The sequence below is a fragment of the Xylocopa sonorina genome, chromosome 12 (assembly GCF_050948175.1).
Source record: "Xylocopa sonorina isolate GNS202 chromosome 12, iyXylSono1_principal, whole genome shotgun sequence".
NCBI lineage: Eukaryota > Metazoa > Arthropoda > Insecta > Hymenoptera > Apidae > Xylocopa > Xylocopa sonorina.
Genome location: NC_135204.1, coordinates 5,296,935 through 5,317,647, shown reverse-complemented (window position 1 = coordinate 5,317,647; position 20,713 = coordinate 5,296,935). Strand labels below are relative to the sequence as shown.

The 20,713-nt window shown below is 34.4% G+C and overlaps 4 protein-coding genes across 8 annotated transcripts in view; 2 read left to right on the top strand and 2 right to left on the bottom strand.

Annotated features, from left to right (window-relative positions):
* The first annotated feature begins 2,775 nt into the window (after window positions 1-2,775).
* On the top strand, window positions 2,776-5,654 carry LOC143430029 (uncharacterized). Of its 2 annotated transcripts, none has more exons than XM_076905996.1 (5): window positions 2,776-3,260; window positions 4,348-4,585; window positions 4,717-4,881; window positions 5,125-5,234; window positions 5,322-5,654. In XM_076905996.1, exons 1-5 carry the CDS (start codon window positions 3,131-3,133, stop codon window positions 5,486-5,488), a joined length of 810 nt encoding a protein of 269 aa, XP_076762111.1. In that variant the 5' UTR covers window positions 2,776-3,130; the 3' UTR covers window positions 5,489-5,654. The 2 variants fall into 2 exon arrangements, with proteins under 2 accessions (XP_076762111.1, XP_076762112.1); XM_076905997.1 differs by having other exon boundaries at window positions 2,777-3,260; window positions 4,438-4,585.
* A 23-nt stretch (window positions 5,655-5,677) lies between these two features.
* LOC143430007 (CDK5 regulatory subunit-associated protein 3) lies at window positions 5,678-8,318 on the bottom strand. Its single transcript, XM_076905957.1, has 9 exons — window positions 8,178-8,318; window positions 7,791-7,965; window positions 7,443-7,681; window positions 7,100-7,370; window positions 6,878-7,011; window positions 6,538-6,804; window positions 6,230-6,441; window positions 5,982-6,153; window positions 5,678-5,900 (listed from the first exon to the last, which is right to left on the bottom strand). The coding sequence occupies exons 1-9, from the start codon at window positions 8,181-8,183 to the stop codon at window positions 5,829-5,831; spliced, it is 1,548 nt and encodes a 515-aa protein (XP_076762072.1). The 5' UTR covers window positions 8,184-8,318; the 3' UTR covers window positions 5,678-5,828.
* Window positions 8,319-8,835: 517 nt separating this feature from the next.
* LOC143429839 (transmembrane emp24 domain-containing protein 7) lies at window positions 8,836-10,543 on the bottom strand. Its single transcript, XM_076905651.1, has 3 exons — window positions 10,223-10,543; window positions 9,631-9,870; window positions 8,836-9,540 (listed from the first exon to the last, which is right to left on the bottom strand). Exons 1-3 carry the CDS (start codon window positions 10,376-10,378, stop codon window positions 9,325-9,327), a joined length of 612 nt encoding a protein of 203 aa, XP_076761766.1. The 5' UTR covers window positions 10,379-10,543; the 3' UTR covers window positions 8,836-9,324.
* A 2,518-nt stretch (window positions 10,544-13,061) lies between these two features.
* The window catches only part of LOC143429938 (uncharacterized), a 54,097-nt gene continuing 46,445 nt past the window's right edge, over window positions 13,062-20,713 (top strand). For 3 of the 4 annotated variants that reach the window (XM_076905805.1, XM_076905804.1, XM_076905800.1), the window contains exons 1-2: window positions 13,255-13,509; window positions 19,400-19,579. The gene's annotated coding sequence lies outside the window, so the exon portion shown is untranslated. Of the gene's footprint in view, window positions 13,510-19,399; window positions 19,580-20,713 lie in introns of all 4 variants that reach the window. The other variant, XM_076905801.1, reaches the window with a different exon arrangement.

The following is a 20,713-nucleotide window of genomic DNA, read 5'->3' as shown; positions in this document are numbered from 1 at the left end:
TCTCGTTTCTTAACAAACGACGATCCTTTCTCAGTTGCGCAATTTTAAATGGATAGATCGCGTGCGAATTCATCGACCTATGTTCTCTTCTGATTCGCATTCTTCGTAGAGTACTTTCTCACGATGTTCTATTCGTACTACAGGGCCTTTAGCAGCTATTCCATCTCACGAAACAGATAGAACTGTTCGAAACGCGGCGAAGGAAAACGTATTCCCTGCATTACAAATAAGTATTATTCTATACATTAGATAGACTTTTACTCTTAAGAACACCATAATGAGAATAATGGTTAATCATTTTTTCGTTGAATTCAGGATGCCTCCAATATGAAAGTCGCGATACAATGCTCCAGTATTCCTTGAACAGCACTCCTAGTCTCACAGACATCGTAAACCTTATCTTTCATCTGTTCCTTCCAACCTAACAAACTCCCTTGTTATTACGTAGAGTTGCCCAACAGCTCGTAGACCGATTTCACTCGAATCGATCACAGTGCTCGGTCAAAAGTGGCTGCAGATCGTTTCCGCGGGTTCATCGATACCAAAGAGGGTGTCGTAACTCAGGAAACGACACCAGCCGCGCGATACTTAAACGCGGGTGAAACTATTCGCGACGTCCATTCTTCGACGTGCCATTGTTCCATTTGCTGATTATCAGCTGTACAAAAAGGCGCGATCCTGCGACTTCCTCGCAGTGCCGCGGCTCTTTTTCATCTCGTTGCGGGAGAATCGGTTCTGCGGCTTTGGCCTGAGGTGTCGTTGCATTGGGAACCGGAATTTCACGGTAATTGCTCTGTTTCCTCGTTTAGGATCGTTAGCCAGCGTCAGGCATGAGTAGACAAAAGAATTGAGGGGAAAAGTTGCGGGAGAGATTTTGAATTTTTAATCATGATAGGAGAAAATAGTGTTTCTCAGTTCTTCTTTAGATTGTACAAGCGTCTGCAGAGGCTATGCTGGTAGTATTTCAAAATTGAAAGATTATTTTCAAAAAGATTGAAAATCTAAGCAATAATGCTATAAATTGTTAAATACGTTCACAATTTTCTGCTGTTTTTCGGTTTTCATCTTCGTTGCATTAAAACTAGCTTGAAGTTTTATACCTGTTATGTTTATAAATTTTACCGTTATGAGACAATGTACAAAATATTGATAAAACCTATAATTTAATATAATTTAATTTTCATTTATTGGATTCCACACTTCATACAATGCACAATACTTTCTAAAAATAATTATTTTGTAAAGAAATTAATAATTTACAGATATTATTTCCAGTTACCAGTAAAATTAAACATTTATTCAATCGATGCCTCATGAAAATGTAAATTTTCTTAATCAGAACATCTACGTATCAATTACTACTTCCTGTTTTACCGCATTTTACAAGTATCTCAGCGTACAATGTATCGAACATCTGTTGCACTCGGCAAATACCGCTAGATTCTGCATAGCACGACCATTCACAGTAAATACCAGCTGACTTCTTTCATTCCGTAGTTGTGAACCATGTACGTCGGCCAGTCGGTCAATGGGTGACTTTACTGCTCGCGATACTTAATCACTGGAACATGACGGATGTTTAGGGCTACGGATGAAAATTATGTCATCATCATTCTGTTCTTTTTTACACAAATAATCGTTACACAATAATCTCGTTGGTTATTTCACACTAAAATGCCAAACTAGTTTGTTAGAACATTTTACTTCCTGTTCGAGATTTCATATAGAATGTTAAGATGTGTTAGAAGAAATCTTGACACCTTCGTTTACGTCCGTTCTTTACCCTTTGAGCTTAGTAAGTGAAAGACCTGGACTACTTAAAAGTTAGATCGTATCTACAAAGAAGTTTCATCTCACAAGAACCAGGAAATTCGATAATCTTGAAACGATATAAAAAAATTATATTAATGTATCACTAACGAAAAACCCTGAAATTACAAAATGAAAATATTAATAAGGAAAAGAACAAATAAGGATTAATCGATTGAAATCCACATGAAATCACTTTTAATGAATCAACATCGAAGGCAGAACGTACCAGAACATTTTCATTTCTGACAGAAGATAAATAATAAGCAAATAAGAAATAAAAACAGTCAAAGCATCCAGAACCGCACCTTTAAAGATAAACCGTCGAACGATAAAACGAGGAGGTGGAATAAAAGGTGGACGCTGCTCCTATCCTATCCGCTTGAAGGAAATCGTCGAAAGTGTAACAGTAGGTTTCCCAGGGACCGCTTAGGAGCTGCGTGTGTCTCTTCTGGATGAAAAGGATCAGTCGCGGTGGCGTTCTCCAAGTGCTTCGTGGCTACCTCCAGCTAAGAAACTCGGGGTCACAGAGTTCAGCGAATCAGTGGAATCAGGGGTCGTCTAATGTACCGTGGAAGGAAGTAAGTAGGTTTCCCGGAAAAGGGATTCGATGGACCAAGTGTGCACGACGAGATTGGTCAGTGACCGTTTTGCTCTTCTGCTGGTCGAAGCAATTGGGACTTTGATTCTGACTTTGGAGAACGACGGGTACAGTGCTCTTCTTATCCCCTATAATTTCATGGATTTTGAAGACTTATCCATTTTAAAGTGAAGAGTGACATTTCTTTGAAAAAGGAATTAAATCCTCGTGCTCTATGTTAAAATTTAAGTTGAAAGTGACACCAAAAGGGAACACACAATTTGCCATGATTTGAATAATTAATCAGTATATTTATCAATACTTTCAACAGTGGCATTTGGATTAACCATCAATGGATCATTTTGGACCGCAGTGTTGTTTAAAAGAAGATTTACCGATTTTTCTTTGCAAAATATTAATATTAACTACAACGAGGATTCGTGGAATTTTATTGGAATAATTTATAGAATAATATCTGTACGATATGTACAGGAGAAAATAATTTCAAGGTGTACAAAGAGATCAGTATTTGGAATCATATGGAATGATCTTTCGTGATCGATAAATCTGAATAGATCATTCATTCGAATCGATAATGTGTTGCAACGCATAATGCGTTCGCGCGAGAAGTACCGCGGTTCTTCGACACCGGAACTTGAGGATCGTGACATGTTGGATAAGTTTGGAAGAATTCACAGCTGATATTCGAAGCTTGTTCCCGTATTTGTGAACACGTACTCGATGATTCGCAATAAAGTCGATGCTGCGGTGATTCCTCATGGCTTTTTTCAGCCACAGACGACGCACCATCGGGGGATCTTTATTTTATTGTTTGTGATACTCGTAACGTTGCCTTGTTACGAAAGTCGTGGTACGTAACAATGCCACTAATTGAGAGAAGTATATTAAAAAAAATGTGAATCTGAAATTAATAATGAGCTTTATGAAGAAACACAGTGGCGTGCAGTCCATGGAAGCACTGATAGCGCTGCTTTCCTTATATTTTCTAAAATATAAATAATAAATGTATATCGTTTGATTACTTTTTGTGAGAATATTCATGTTGTATCTATTTTAGAGTCAAAATAGAAGAACTGTTCATTCTTGTTATTTTTAGTATTTGCTCATAATTTTTATGAAAACACAACTTTCCTATCAGCAAATATTGCCGCACGCCACTGATGATAATAGTAATAAATATTTTTATTTAACTGTACGATTACTAATCGAGCTTTTTAGCGCCGTAATTTAATAATGCACTGTAGACGGAAGTATGCCTAGATGCTAGAGATCTTGGTGCATTAAGCGTGAAACGAAAGAACGGGACATTTGAAATCGGGAGAAAAGATGTATTTTTAATTACTTGTAAATTAATAAGTAGATCGAGGAAAAGGAAGAAAATTAAATACAATCGAACATTTATGCTATTAGTATTTCTAGTATTAGACATATTAACGTCTGAAAGACAAAGGTAGTAGAAATCGCATAAAAAGTGCAATAGCAAATATAAAATAGCCAAAGTACAGTAAATTATAAGAAATTAAAATAGTTTTAAAGAGAAGAAACTCGAAAGACCATAGAATAGTCAGTAATGACTTTAAACTACTTACGTACGTACATTTCGTGCGGAGAACAGTTTACTTTGAAAGCAATTTCAAAACTATGGAAAGAAATTTTCTCCCAGAACGGTTATTTAGTGAAATTAGAATACTATATTTATTCTTGCGCTATTCTTGGTCAAATTACTGCACATTACAGTAATTGCTATTATTTAACGAAAAATAACTGTAATTCGATTCTTGATAAACTAATAATACCTCCAGATCTTGTTAAAACATTTACAAGTTATTACTTTATAAATTATAGTGAATTGATGTACCATTAAATAACGATTGCACAAAGTATAAATAAATGAACATACGACTTTTCCTATATGTCATTAAACGTAATTTTTACAGCCAGGAATACTCCAAGTACCCAGCAATTAATTAGAAATAGGGAAACATATAATTTAAATAAAGATAATTCTTTATCCAATTACATAGAAGATGATTGGAAGAAAGAGAATCTTCATATAGGACACAGCAATGACGCGTGGGCTTCGGTAGCCATGCAACAACAAAAGGAAAATGTTTATATACGTGAATCTCCATCTGTTAATTTTACACACAATTATACAAAAGATGAAGGATTATTGTAAGTTTTTCTAGTAAAGATGTTTACTTAAAATATGTTTACCTTTAATTCTATGTATACATCAGTATAGCACTTTCATAGCATAAATAAAATAACTTTAAATTGTTCTGAGAGTATGTATATTGTTTCAGAATGTACAATGGACAAAGTTCAACGCATAAAAGATTTAAAAGAGGTGTAATACATTTGTACAATATGGTAGTATGCGCAACTGGATGCAATCCTTTAGCGTATAAGGGATACGGATGTTACTGTGGCTTTTTAGGCTCGGGATACGTAATAGACGGAATAGATAGGTAAATTTTTCGTATAAAATTTCGATTGTAGTAAAAAATGATAAAATTCATAAAATAAAACATTAAATACACATATATATATAAATAAAAATGTGACATCTAATACATGACACTAATTTATACAATGTATTATGTACATGTAAACGAATTAAAATAACAAAAGATATAAATGTAATTTTATAAATATTTTCGAAATTTAAACAAATTTAGATATATAAATAACAATGTAATAATTTTATATAGGTGTTGTAAAATGCATGATTGGTGTTATGATGCTACAGAATGTGCAATGTTCTCAGAGTACTTCGTACCGTATTATTGGAGATGTTACCACGGTTACAAACCAGTATGCGGTTCGTTTTATTGATGAATGTGCTATTTGTCTCGGTTCCTTAATGATATTTCGAATTATTCGAGAGTACATTTCTTTTACATTGCAGCCGTTGAACATGGAAGCTGGGGTGGTTCTGGATCATGTGCTCAGCGATTATGCGAATGCGATCGTTCGTTCGCTGAATGTTTAAAACGTTACCCTTGCCCAACGACTAAAGCAGTTTGTACTTCTTCACCTTGGAGATTGGTACAAAATCTATTTATGATTATGTAATCGTTGGGAGAGAATTGTAAATTATAAAAGATGACATCGGAAGTTAATTTATGATTTGATAAAGTTGCGTTCATATACCAAAGATAACAAGGATGTACTTTAAATAAGTATTTCAACATCCATTATATCATAAAAGGTATAAATTTTTCTATAACGTTGCAAATCGACAAGATACATACATCGAAATAAATTTTTTATAATTTGTGAATATTTTATTAAAAGAGTACGTAAAAAAAGTATTTAGTCAATTTTTTACATAAGGCCTAATACTATTTTTTACCTATTTTGCGATAAAATCTTATTTACATTGAACATATCTTGTCTTTCTTTTTTTAAGTATTTACAATATACTTATCCCACCAGTTAAATGTACAACTCTATTTTTATATTTTTTTGAAATATCCTTTTCAATCTGTGAACAGACAAAGAGGACAAATAAATTCATAGACATATATTAATAGTAAAATTTATTATCAAGGACTATTGTAAATACCTCTATTTGTAACTCCTTTGTCCTCTGTATAAGAAGTTGAAGGAGAGGTCGGATAGTATTAACTTCTTCTACAGCACTTTCTCTCTTTTCTCTCATAGTTTTTTGTAAAGCTTCCATTTTCTCAACTAAACTTAACTTCTGTTTTAACGTTGATGTTAAAGTGTCCACATACCTATAAAAATGAAATAAAAGTTACGTTAATTCCTTCAAAATAATATATAAACGTATTTTTTATTTATTCTAATTACCTCGCGGAATGTTTGATGTTATGCAAATGTTGTACTTTAGTATCCAAAATTTCTGATAAAATAACTTGAATGTCATCCAACATATTTTGAGTATTCTCTAGTGTAGAATGTTGCAAAATAGAAGACGAATCTTCTAGCTGACTAAAGCTCAAAAAATTTACACTAGTATCTCCCTTAAACTCGTACAATCGCAATTTAAGGAATGCTTCCAGCTATATGAGAGAGAGAAAGAATGGAAGAGATAATAATATTATAACAAAACCAATCAAGAAATAAATTTTAGCCACCAATTTTAATAGAGCATATACCTCAAATAACTGATTGATAAAATCATTTCTAGTGGTTGGATTATCAAGAATTGTATATGCTTCAGTACCAGTAGCGTTACCACCTTCATGACCAGCTGCCTCTACGACTATACCTGATTCTTCCAAAGAAATATTATAATCGATATCAGCGGGTGCAGCTTCTTCTGCGATTCCATCACCCCAATCAATTTCACCTCCTGCTTCTAACTGAACGTCATCGCCGAAATCTATATCACCGTTTATATCAATTTCTCCAAAATCGATCGCCTGGATTAATTACAAACATGTTTAAGGGACAATCTTCCAAATTATTTCTAACATGTTTAAATTATTTACGTACAGCATTATATACAGTATCTTCAACTTTTTTTTTTGCCAAATCATCGTTGTCTAAATTTATGTTTAAAGGTGGTTCACTGACAGAGAGTGGAGGTTCCCCGTAAACCCATTCGTATGTGGTAGTATTTCCTTTATCTAATTAATTAATAATATTTAATATAGTACTTGTGATGACTCTTATGTGGAATAACTTATGCGTATAAATTCTTATAAGTTAACATACCAATTATGTATTTTACCATAGGAACACAGCCACCATCATGCTGTCTACCAAGGGTATAATTAACGAAACTGCAGTAAAACTCTACAGCTTTCTGTAATGATTTCGTCTTTTTGGCGATCTTTTCGTAAATATCTGGAAGTTCTTTTACTTTTTCACCTAATTCTTGTTTAATCTGCTCTCCAGAGATACCTAATTGCTTACAGAGTGAATTAAACTCTGACTTAGCTGCATTTTCTGATTTCTTATAGTCTGCTTCTTTCTTTGTCAAGTCCTATTCAGAAAAAACATTAGTATGTTACTTATAAAAATATAGTGACAAATAATGTACATATGAAATACTCACAATTTGCATTTGCTCCAATTTTTGAATCTGTTTTTTAGTACTTGGAATTTCGTAATTAACATTTCTTATAAGCATTTGAGCAGCTTCTGCAAGATATATATTATCTTTCTCATATAAACGTATTATGTCTTGCCAATCTTTCATTCTTTGCGATCCATATCTGCCAAATACATTTTTTGTATCAGCTTCAGTCTCTTTTAAAATTTCTACTATTTTTAAACAGTGAAAGTAATTTATATCTGAAAGAGCAAGAGAATGAATAATAAGTACATAAATTAAACATTTATATCAATCATAATCAATTACTATAATAATTGTATTAAAACATAACATATTGAATTAACATACATGAACCAGATAATAGTTTTGCAATGCCCTGGTGAACGGGCATACCTTGTATTGCATTGTTAATTTTTTCTCTGATAGCAAGAACATTTGTGTTCCAGTCCTTATTGCAATGACGTCTATTAATTAGCCATTCTAATAATTTGCTAGAATTTATATCAATCGGGATATTTTGTTCCTAGATACAATATAATATTAATTATAATTGAAGTCACACATTTCACAAAATAGAAAGATAATATACCAAAATAAAAAATTTAACACAGTATAAAATTGAGTAAAATTTTAGTAAATATTGTATGGGAACTTTTGCTATAAAAAGTACAAGTAAATATTATTAATAATTATTTATTAGTGCATGTAGTAAAATTGAATGTTCCAAGTACTTACGTCCATAATATAAAATTTTAATACAAGTTAATTAAAATTTGTTTGTTTTCTTTTCGATAGGTTATAACAGCTGTTGCTTGTTAGTTATGTGCCGTTTCAGTATGCAGAGTGAATACAACGATAAGATTATTCTACCGGCTGTCTTAATGACACGTAAGTTACGTATTTCCGCAAAAGTACTATTTTAATTTCCTACTCTCGTATACGCCACGTAGGTATTCTAAATTACAAATCTCTTAGTACCTACGTAGGTATGTGTCATCAATAGTTGCAACTAATTTTAAGTATCGTAAAGCAAGTAAAATATAAAACCAATAGATTTAGAAGATGCAAGAGGCAATTTTGTGTATAAAATTGTGGAAAAAAAAACGTTGATAGCTTATAATTCTGTAAAAGAATGAAACTATGCTTTTACAAGGGAATTTCGTAGTTGAAAACATATCTGACAAATGATGACTTCTTTAAAAAAAATTTAAGATTTAAGACACGCAAATGAATGCATCCGGAAAGTAATATCTTTGTAGGGAAAGAAATTGTATATCGAACCTTAGGGATGAAAAATGGCAAGGCTCATACTTCCACAAGAGAAAGTCTTCAGTTTCGAATATATGAAGTTCTTTATTGTACAACAGGATAAAGAAAAAATAAAACAATCAGAGGCTCAAATATTTAAATTTATTATTACACATTCACAGTAAGAAAAATGTGTTCCTCGTGACAATGTTCTATCGTACTTTGAGCGCCAAAGTATAATTATAACTTAAGAGTTTATCATTTAGAAGAGACAGCCCGATTGTCTCTACACACAGCTCGCAGTAGAGCAGGTACTCACATTAAAAAGTCCTAGCTTTCATGTAACTTAATATTCAAATAATACACACATAAACGCGCATACACAACATTTTCATACTTGAGGAGATGATGAAATCTCTGCTGCTAGATTAATTCCGTCTGTTTGATGTTACATTTTCGTGTCCACGCTAAGTATTGGACGTAACAGAACAACTGGCCAATGTTAACATGGCACCATGAGACTGGTAGAATATTATGAAACGCTGAGTATGATGCCGTTTCACGTCGATCAGACGGATTAGTTGTTTTATTGCGAACAACGAACGGTAGTGTTATTCGCAGACTAACGGATGTACTAAGGTTTTCTCTCCGTGAAAAAGGTCCTTAAAACGTACACCTGCCCCACAGATATGATTAAAATTGTAAGTGTTTCCATAATGGACCACAAGAGCACACCAGTATTTAACTCTTCTGCGCGTTTGCGACCCTGTGCTTCTCTTAGTCGATGATGTGTTTGGTAGTCTAAAATGCTATTCAAGTGTTTGTGTATCTCCTGGGCAGAAGACTCCATCTAGAAACAAATTCACTAGTCTTAAATTCAATCTTATAAGTAAAAAATAATCTATAGTTTAAGCGTTAATATCGTGTAGATCAATGTTACCTGAGTCATAACAGTTATATGTTCTCCTTGTCCAACTAATAGCTTATCCACTCTAAAATCCATGTAAACGAGTTTATGTGAGAATGTTGAAAACTCATTACTGAAACAAGCCTTATAAATTCCTCCTATGGACGCTGTAAACTGATGCGAGTCAAACTGTGTCTTTACTTGTTTGTAAATGATTTCCTTATTTGGAGCTTCTAAAATGACATCTACGTCGTATTGTCCTCCTGTTACAACCTGAGATACATTACAATTGAACGTATCGTAGTATTAATATACAATCAATGATATATTTAATGTAAGCATCGGTATAACTTTGACCAGCAAATTTTATATTATTTACGCATATTATAAATTATTTTTGTGAGTAATCGGCATCGATTTGATTCTGTTAAACGATTTTATATGTAATTCTTTTTTAATGTTTATTGTATTTCATCAGTTTCATAATTTAATTCATCCCACAGGGATTGTCATAGTGGAATGATAGTTACATCACAATTCCAATTACTTGCAAATTCTGTTTTATAACTATGCGTTATTGAAAAAAAACATACTTTTATGGTTTATTAAACGCTGATTTATTTACCTGGAATTCGAGCATCGCTGTCGCGTTCTTCTCGATTTCCTGAAAGAAACATTGTTTCGCATTGTCGGGCAGTTCAAAGCTTAGCTCAACGCCACTAGTACGTAATATCGTACCAAGTAGCGAAACAAACAGTAAGCAAATCGACCAGTAGTCCATTTTTGTAGATCTTTGATATACCGTATCTCATTCACTATTCGAGATACATTTAAGTTACGGAGAAAATCTTCTAAAACACTGTTTAATTGGTTAATCAAGACTCCGGCCAATATTCTAACCAAACAAGCTATTTTAACGTGGCCGGATATTGTTCACGTTATTACGACAGGAGCGCCGCCGAAACGGAATTGTCTACGATGACGTCTGAATTTTAAAGAATGTTCTAAGCAGTGTTTTAGTTAAGGAAATATTACGTTTCAAATATATTAAAACAAACTTAGTGACGAGCAATAAATTTCGTGTACAAAAAAGTATTTTAAACATCGATGCGTCTAATTGAAGTTTTAATCGTGCAATAAATATAGGGACGAGTCAAATGTAGTGCAAATCTAAGCAAAAGAATTTATCTTTAAGTACGAAAGAGAATTGTATTCCAACTTAGTTCGTTAGTTAGAAAGTTTTTAATTTTTTACTTGACAACTTAGGGGAAAGGTAAACCTTGAGAAATTATATTGATTGCAAATTTTAACATGTATGCTATTATATTAAAGTAAGAACGTTTTTTCTTTATCCTGTTATGTATGATATTTTTGCTTATGTGTGATCACTTTCAGGATCTATAAAACAAAGCATCTCGAACATTTATGATAATTTATAGAGTACGAATACATATAAGGTTGGTCACGTTTTTTTCACGACATTAATACATACAGACCCTTAGGAGTTAGACGAATATTAAATAGTTTCCTCTACGTGTGTCGCATGATTCTAAAAACCGGAAGTACTTCTAGAGTCTCAGATTTTAAACACTTTCCTCGTTTAAACAAGTCGACGGTGCTTAAATACTGATAGACAATAACAGGTGTATGTAATACAATATTGCAAAGCGGGAAATTCGAGTATACAATTAATTTTAATTACTTCATTATGCATACAACTTATCTTCAAATGAAAACAACCGAAAAATCTGATAAAACACATTTTTATTTTGAAATGTGTGGAAAGTTATACACGTCTAGCTTTTACATGTAATTTTTATGCGTGATCTTTATTACTGTCTGGAACAGTCACATATATTATCGCATTTTCTGCATGTGACTTATTTTTACTTAAGTAATTGCGATACAGAATGATTTGCAATTTTCGTGTGCACCCTGGATCAGATAGGGAAAGCTTTAATACTGCAAGCAAACACATGTACGTACATACGTGTGTGTAGAACAGTGTTTGCGTGAGGCGCCCTAAGGTCCCGCCTCCTATTCTAATAGAGTTTCCTCGTCTGTCATGTTACTTATTCATGGAAGTGTGTTGCACACAGGACAAGTCACGTGTATCGAAGGGCACGTAGGGTGACCAAAAGGGAGGGAGCGCAATAGATACATGTGTTCGTCAAGATCCTTTTCATTGCAAAAGAAAATTAAGCGCGAAGGGAGAAACAAAATGATGTGTTATCCTAAAAATGGTTTCACATAAGTATATTATAAAATTAGAAACAGATGAAAGATGATTTGCACAACAAAATTAAAAAATAATAATAATAATTTGCATATTATTTTGCTCTCTTGGAATTAAATTTGCTTCCCCCTTTACTGTAATTATCGAAATTGTATCTGAAGGTAGGTCTGAGACTTTCGAGACAGAAAAATGAAATCATGATTATGTAGATTGTAGATTATACCATATAGATAACTTGCACAGTTGTAATGCACATGAACGTATACATGTTCACGTAATGCAATACTGTATATACTTATACATCCTATCGTATAATCTAGACTCCCTGCTGGCACGGCAATAACCGTCGCGAATTTTTTGATAACTCCGTATAGCGTGCCTGAATGATCCTTAACGATATCTGCAAGTAGTTCTAAATTTAACGTGTTGCCGCACAGGGTATAAAATCAATAGAAGTTTAGTTGAAACTAAAATCTACCATCGTTTTGTCTGATGCAGAATTTTTGGAAGTATCAGAAGAGGGATATCAAAATTGTGGAGTTAAAATGAGCACCGACCAAGATCAGTGTGTATTGATATTTCGAGTCGAAATATTTGATTATAGTTTTGTATAATTCCTTTGCAACCGATTCAATTCATTTATAATAAGTTTCTAACATTCATGTTATTTATTCATAACATGGCGAAGAGAAAGACTTATCCTCTTCATAGAAAAACTTAGCGCACCTGCTCTGTGTCGTACTTACATACACGGTTCGTGAATATCTAACGACTATGTTCCGTTTGAGACTGTATACCTACATACACTATCCACCAAAAGTTTTAGGTTTTAAGAATCACACCTTCGAATTTCTTACTAAAAAGTTCTATTTTAACGAGTATAGAAAACAAAAAACAGTAGGAAATCTTTAAGGCACAAATTTATTCCTTTCAGTTATTGTCAGATAAAATCAATACATTAAAACTTTTTTCGAAACGCATTTGGTAGTTAAAAGCTCTATATTATGCCTTCTAAACAATCTTATAATAAGAAAGTCTAAGATATTCGAATTAGAAATATTATAAAATTTCATCTTAAATAAAAATTAGAATAATGTTATATATAATACCATTTTATATTCACCTATATATTTTCTTATATTTATTCGTTATATTACATTGCATTGTATATATATAAATATGTGCAAAATGAAGTTGTTAATTGTAAATTGTAAGCGCAAGACTTAAGAATCCGCTAATCGCACCCATGCTTCAACTTTTGAGGGATAGTGTATGTATACACGTGTATTCGTGTATACACGGAGAGTCAGGTTCGAAATACGAACAACACGAAGGGTTTCTCCACCACGATTAACTCCATCGGAGTGGGGGAAGAAGCACACGATCGCATCAAGCTCGCACCATGAGTTTTCGAACGACAACGGTAGGAGGCAGGTCTCTTTCTGTACACCGCTCTCGTCCCTCGCCAGTAGTATTTTTACTCACAAATTTTTCTTCCGCAGAGTTGGAAGAAATTCGTGCGCGAAGGATTTGTGCCCCTGTTGAGCGGAGTTTATAAGTATTACATAGTAACGCGTGTGAAGGAACACTTTCTACCGGAGTTGAAGACAGAAAACGATCCGGAGTAACGTCGTAGGTCGGTGACTTGAAAAATCTCCAACCTAGCTGACTGTAAAGTGAGTAAATACATTTATAGAAGAAATTTACGCACAATCTTGATTAAAACTTTATATAGAAATAACGTGTTACTGCTCAAGTAAACAAGCGATACCAATTTTATAGCAAACTGGTTTACAGCTTTAACTATTCTGCAATATACAGAAGATTTTTAATCATACCTTTTTTTCATTAATGTAGAACTTTTCAAATATTGAATTTCTTGCATTTATCATATTAATTATGTAAACATGTGATTTGTGATATCGAATCGTGTTGTTTACTACAAATGGCCTAGATATTATTATGTTTTCTGTATTGATGTTTGAGCAATATTTGATTTTGGTACGTTAATATTTTGCTAGATAATCTAATATGGTCAATAATCCAAGCATGGTGCTTTATTATGTTTATTTATTTTTATACATACATGTATTTGAAACAATATATATTGCTTGTTTCCAATCGAGTATTGTAGTCATTTCATTGTGCTTTTGAGAAAATTGTGGAAATTTAATTTTACTATTTATAACTGTAGGAGAATAGTAATGATTAATAGGCTTGTTTGTTATCATTCTGGTATATGTATACTGTTTTTCCTATCGAATCTGACTTTCGAATGAAATTGATTTAGCAACCAATGTCCTTTTAAAGTCAAATGTTGTTTTTGTACCACTTATAGCGTGCTTAAGTCGAGGATGATATAGATCGACGACTTCTTACGATTATTTAACACGATGTTAAGGTGCTAACATTAATGTTAAATAAAAATACAAAAGGGAGCAATAATTTGTTACAAAATTATGTTTATATATGCGTGCAAAGCTTACAAATTAAAAGATTAATTTTCTTCGACCAATTTTTCCAATAATCGTTTTGAAGGCCGAAGACCAACTGTTCTATAAGGCGCGCATTTTAAAAGAGTTAATAATTTTCATAACAATTATTCTCTCCGTTCGTTTCTCAATTGCCTTTCAATCACCATATTGATCTTATGCCCTCCTTAACTGTTTCTTCATCAATTTCCATGATTAACCAACGAAAGCGGCGGTTGGTTATGCACGAGCCGAGGGTGCTGTAACGAAAGTTAAAAATAGCCGAATATAGCAAATAAACGAAGCAAGGTTGACGGACGCGATGCTGAAATACTCGCTGTATTAATAAATTTCCCGCGTTATTCTTAATATATTACAATTTTATTGTACATACAAGGGAACGTTGGTATTCGTGACATTTTTATAAGAACGAATGAATGAACAATTATTTCGATGTTAGTGTTTGTGTAAAACTTGAAGGTGGAGAGGCGGAAGGGGGAGAAGGAGTATGATATACAATTTGTAAAGCGTATCAGCAATTATAACTTGTAGTTAGAACAAGTTGTCCAAAGGCAATTACGTGTACGTATAAAAAACATTTTCACACAGAAATCTAAAACATATAATTTACAATCTAAAGGGAATTTTCACGGACTATTTCATAGTACGATCACTATAATTTTGCATCTCCATAAGAGGAGTTTATAATTTGCTATAGAGAAAGTATGCTCTTTCAAGGCCACTCCTGAATTCAACTTGTATCATACTCATCTCCCAATGAAACTCTCCTCTGAAGTTTGAAAACTGTGACTTACAATACACTTTGACTTTAGGACCTAAATAGGTAGTACCTATATTTGGTACGTAGCAGTCTAATTTTTCAAATTCTCCTAAAGTTTAATCGAAATAGACGCATGGCCAATGTGGCAAAAATGGAAACGTCGTGGAATACATCGTGCGTGCAATAAAGGGGCGTGTGCTTCGTGTTCGACGCTGTTATATAGCCGGAATAGGATTTTGGCTAAAGACGGCCATAAAACAGCGCAGCCGGTTGTCTAGACCCGTAGCTCGCACGTGAACAACGTATACACACGCTGTTCAATCGATCTTACCGACCGTCCGTGTCCGATAAATTCTAGTTTTCACCGTCGCGACAATCGCGAACGGATAGGTCAACGGCCCGGTGCATAATTGAGGGAATCTCGCTGTTAATAATTAACAGGCAATTCGCCAATGTAGATTGGGAGAATCGTGCTATTTGTGACGCTTCGTTGCCAGCTTTTATTCTAGCCAGACCAATTTATCGCCGGTACATATAAGATACGCGTGGTAAAACCAACGGCGGACCGCGTATACAAGATTTTTCCATACAACCGTTTCCTAATTATCATTAACTCAGCCGTGATATTAGTTATTACATCGCTTCCTTACTATTTAACGTTGCTGTGATTGGTATCGCTGTTACCATTAAGCCAGTAGTTACATCTACGATACAATTATTGCATTCCGATGTTGATAATACTGTTATCGGTATTGTTACACGAGATGTTTCATAATGGGTGGTATAACTTGAGGAGATGATTGTTCTTTAAATTTTTCCGTTCTCTTATTCCAACGAGGTCTCGCACATTGGGCACTATAACAATAATCAAATTGACTAAACTTATAAAACTTAACGCGGTTTCTAAATTCATTCTTCTTGAAATGTTATTTCCTTAGCTAGAAAGAAAACCGTTGCTATTATTAGACACTATAGACGGTGAGATTCAAGACTTTTTCTCTTCATTCATCCAACCACGGAAGAAAACCGTCGGAGATCCTCTTTCGTTAGGCACGTTCAGTTAACGTATCTCTTCGCTTCTTCTTGCAACATAGACTGGTTTCAGTTATGGACCACGGAGCAATGCAGACGCGCTCTGTCAGACCCGCTACTCCTTCATTGCACGCCATTTCTCCTCCCCTTCGCGCGTTCCTTTTCTACGAATTTATCCGCAGTTTAACTGTTTATAACATCATGCAACTTCATTATTCAATTATATAGACTGTTTGATAAATCAATCCCATTAGTTTGAATTATTAACTATCAGGACAGTTGTGGATTATTATGTTAGATAAATTTGTTTTAATGTTCGTTCCTTTCTGCAAAATGCTATCTAGTTGGTTGCCATTTAGGTATGACACGATGCTTTTAGTATTTGATGGTTGTAACGTAGACGCGTAGGAGATTTATTGTGAAGCGCTGCACAATTTAACCCTTTGAGCGCTATGAATCCATATATGGCCACGCGAGCAACCATTCCGTTGTGCGCTATGAATCCATATATGTGCCAGATACTACTGTTGCTTTTGAACCTAGGAATGGTGGAAGCGCGTGCCTTAGCATTTCACACTCGATAAGTGTTTGTTGCAGTAGAATCTTTTTTCACATTCCGAGTTTCAGACAATTAGGAGTACAATTGACATACTGTGCCTCTAAAGTATGCTTCTATTTAGATACGCTGTGGTATTGCATTACCATTAAGTAATTCATTAGTGTCTTTTTCTTTTTTATTGTTATTGAGCATTTGTTTTGTAGGAATCATTGATTTCGATGTATGCCTTGCATCAAAGTATAAAGTTCTTTTTCTTTGGCAAAGAAAAGCCAGGTTGCAGTAGGTTAACGTTTCCGGAGCGTGGTCCAACGGCTGTCATTGCCGTGAAAGCAAACGAGCCCTAATTAGCGCGACCGCGCGTAAGTTATATACGAAGTAGAAAATGACTTGACGGGTAATAGAATCAGCAGGATTGCTTTATTAACGTTTGTGAAAATGATGCGAGCGAAGATAACTTCCCTAGCGTGTGGATCTTGGTTTTCAGACACGACATAAATAGTTAATTTATTTCAAGAGGAACTTGCGCATAATTGTTTCAAAATATGTTTATATATAGAAAGAGAGTTTCTATTATGTGTAATAATATATGTGTTATTGTAAAAAGGAAAAAGTAACGAAACTGTTATTAACATGGTTTTAATTGCTTAAGAAAAGGATGAAATACAGTTTGTTGAATAATATCGAAGATAAAATTATTTAGATCGTGCTGTATTATTTTCTACTCAAGTAATTCAGAGTTGTATGATATTATATATATTTGTTATTAGTTATTTTTATACTTGCACTTTCCATCGAGGATTGTTTATTTCAACATGAAATAGCAAAAGGCAACAACGCAGAAGTAATAAGCCGCTCGAGAAACAACCGACCTGTCGGTTTTAATTAAACAATGGACAGGTCTGTTAATTAACAGAAATTGGATAACGAACAATCCGCAATCCGGAATCCGCTGGATCGATACGGGATTGGAAATATCCAACAGAGACAATCGCTTGCTTATCCAACGGAAGAAATTGTTACGCGCACACGAAAAACAGCGTGAAAGCGACACATACAATTAAGCGAGTAACCGGAATCGGCGATCTAATGCATTATCTTGCAGCGGAGAACTTTCTCTCCCCTCGCGCACATCGTGAAATCGTATCGGGAGCAATGTAAGCCAGAAAATTTTAATTGGATCGCTATTGGTCCCATTGTCTCTTCTGCGTTGATTGTTTTCTGCTTCGTTTAATAGGCTATTGAACTATTTATATAACGCACGATGGTTTTTATAAGATCGTTTTCGAGGGATATTAACCGTTCGAGTGGCACAAAGAGATCCAATCGAAAAGTGCCATGCAGCGCCATAGCGCCTCTCAATTTCTACGTTTTGAACCAGCTAGGAAACACGACGGTGCTTCTCAATTTCTGCGTCTCGAAATTCCTAGCAGCGATTTGAAAGCATAGTATCCAACACGATAACGCCAATAATGCCGTTGGAACCAAGCAAACATGGTTGATCCCATCGTTGCAGTGCAATCAATTTTATTACTATATATTATTGCACCCACGCGAAACTCCTACGGTTCGACGTAAGTGCCTTTGATCCCTTTCAAATCGCGCGATCGGAATTTCTAGCATCGTTATCGTCCGTACGAGTGAATTCGTTAATCAAGCTGCAGACGAAATAATAATAGCAGAACCGCGCGCGATCATTTGGGTCACGGATCGATTCCGCGGCCGACGCGGCTACGCGCAACGAATATTCTTTATTGTGATTCCGGCTCAGCGTAGAACAACCGCGTCTCCCGGCTCCTCCGCTTGTTCCGAGCCGTAATTAAAGTTGCGGTGATAATGAAGTGGACAATGCGACGAGATGAACTCGTGAATTCGCACTCTCTTTAATTCGCCCGCCGTACGTAATTATTATCCGCGGAGGTCCATGTACATCGCGTTCCAAAGTGTTAGGACGTTCACGCGTTCGTGGTTCGATGGAAATTTGTGTTACTAAAGAGGCTTTCGTTGTGATATTCCATTAGGATGCTCTGGCAGTATCCGATTGTATTATGTAATATATTCAATTAAGTAGAAGTTCCAAAAATGATTGTAATATACACATGTAATGATTGTACATGTAAATGATTGGTGTTACGAAAAGTATTTTCAGAAAATATTCTATTCTGTTAGTTTTATTTTTCTAGCCATGGCATTTAATTAATCAAATGTTTGTAGCACTTTTGTATGAGAATGTACATTACTCGCGAGGGCGCCTCTGAATAATTATATCGACAAGTGGACACGTTGCATAGTTAATTAGCTATGAATATAATGATGCATAATAATCATAATTTGGAAGGGTGTTTATATTGTTCTGTCTCGTAATTAGTTTAGTGTCGAGACGTAATTGTAGAATATTTGATAGGTGTGCGTCGGGGAATGATGTTGGGGATAATGGCGACGCGTTCGAAATGATGGAGTAACTAATTAAACGATAGTTCGTATATTTCATATTCGAGCAAGTATCTAAAACGTTTGTATTTTATTCTCAATTCGTTGTATATTTATATCGTAATCCTCGATGTTTACTGTTATTATTTTATCTTTTTATTGTAGGATACTTTTCTGTGATAAAAAGAAAAAGAACAGATAGCAATAAAATAGAAAGTGATCCGTCTCGATTTGTCGAGAAACACCAGGCTATCTTTTTATTCCTCTAAATAACGCGTTCACGTTTTAATTCGCAGGATAAAGTGAAACACCGAAGTCGCTCTCTCGTTCAAGACTACCGTGACCGTATTGGATTTCTATTTCCTGTCCGCAGGAGAACGCACGCACATGAAGAGTGCTCTCCCCTGTTTCTTCGTCAAGAGGGAAATTATGAGAATGATACAGGATCGGGGAGGGCGCGCGCGAGTTTAGTGAAGGTAAGTCTGGCGTGGAATTCTTTGCATCTATTTCCAGATCTGGAAACCGGTTCGCATATACGAAAAATAACGTTGACAATAGTGGTTAATAGGTATCGACGATGTTATTGATCGCGTACGATCGATATACGATTCAGGTTGAAATATCGAAGAGGATTGATAATATTATTGCCAAGCTGGGTCGATCAATATTGTTAATCGCGTACTTGCTTACTGTAATTGTGATAACATGAAGTATCGTCTGAGTATATCGCCATCCTTGAATTCAGTTTTGAACTACATTTTCTAAAGTGGTCTAACGTACGTTTGATATAAATTTTTAGTTTCAATTTAATTCTTTACACTTCGAATCACTTTTCAATTTTGTTGCCGACAACTCTCTTTTTTAATGATGCATAAATTGTAGAATGAGAAAAATCCGCTGAAAGTTTTATATGCAAAATCTACCTAAATTAATAATTTGCAATCAAGATCTGGGAAATACTAATTTGATTCAGATAGGTCCACATTAAGTTAACTAGAAAGTGAGAAAACCTAACGCGTATACATATATAATTGGCAATATATCTTTTTAATTTGTTAAGAGCCGGTTTGTTATTCCGCCACGTATTAAAATAAATTTATAACCACAGCGCACGATATAAAGGTTTCGATTCAAATTGGTCGGCTTTCTTTTTTCTAAATTTATACACAGCTCGTAGCAACCAATAATTTTGTAAGCATTTCGTATGTACGTACGTAACACTCCCCTTATATTTTCTTAAAAATTGCAGTAAGTATTTAAACTTCGCCAGTGCCGAACTGCATTTGTTAACGACTACCATTATCGTAGATCTATTTTATGTTCATTTCCAAGTAAACACCCCACTTCCTGTTTGGAACTTCTGTGCTAGGCACTTTATATACAGAATCGATTTCAATTATCATACAAATGTTTCCAGATATTTCGGATACTCTTCCTCCGGTTGACCCTTTCTCTAACTGCAGATTTATACTCCCACGATATAAACATTGACGTGCAATTTCCAAGATAGTTCAATATCTTATTACATCAATTTGTCGTCTCAATATAGTGTGAGTATAAAATTAAAAAATGTAATCGAAAACAGACAAATTCGTTCCCCAAAATATTCA

Bases quoted from the DNA above. Each gene is read 5' to 3' on its own strand.
- LOC143430029 (XM_076905996.1), top strand. From the start codon at position 3,131: ATGATTCGCAATAAAGTCGATGCTGCGGTGATTCCTCATGGCTTTTTT. The intron at 3,261-4,347 runs GTACGTAACAAT...TAATTTTTACAG, and splicing joins GCCTTGTTACGAAAGTCGTG to CCAGGAATACTCCAAGTACC. The intron at 4,882-5,124 runs GTAAATTTTTCG...AATTTTATATAG, and splicing joins GTAATAGACGGAATAGATAG to GTGTTGTAAAATGCATGATT.
- LOC143430007 (XM_076905957.1), bottom strand. The intron at 7,012-7,099 runs GTATGTTAACTT...TTAATTAATTAG, and splicing joins TATGGTAAAATACATAATTG to ATAAAGGAAATACTACCACA. The intron at 6,154-6,229 runs GTAATTAGAATA...TCATTTTTATAG, and splicing joins AACATCAAACATTCCGCGAG to GTATGTGGACACTTTAACAT.
- LOC143429839 (XM_076905651.1), bottom strand. From the start codon at position 10,378: ATGGACTACTGGTCGATTTGCTTACTGTTTGTTTCGCTACTTGGTACG. The intron at 9,871-10,222 runs GTAAATAAATCA...AATGTATCTCAG, and splicing joins CAGCGATGCTCGAATTCCAG to GTTGTAACAGGAGGACAATA. The intron at 9,541-9,630 runs GTAACATTGATC...ATTTGTTTCTAG, and splicing joins ATATAACTGTTATGACTCAG to ATGGAGTCTTCTGCCCAGGA.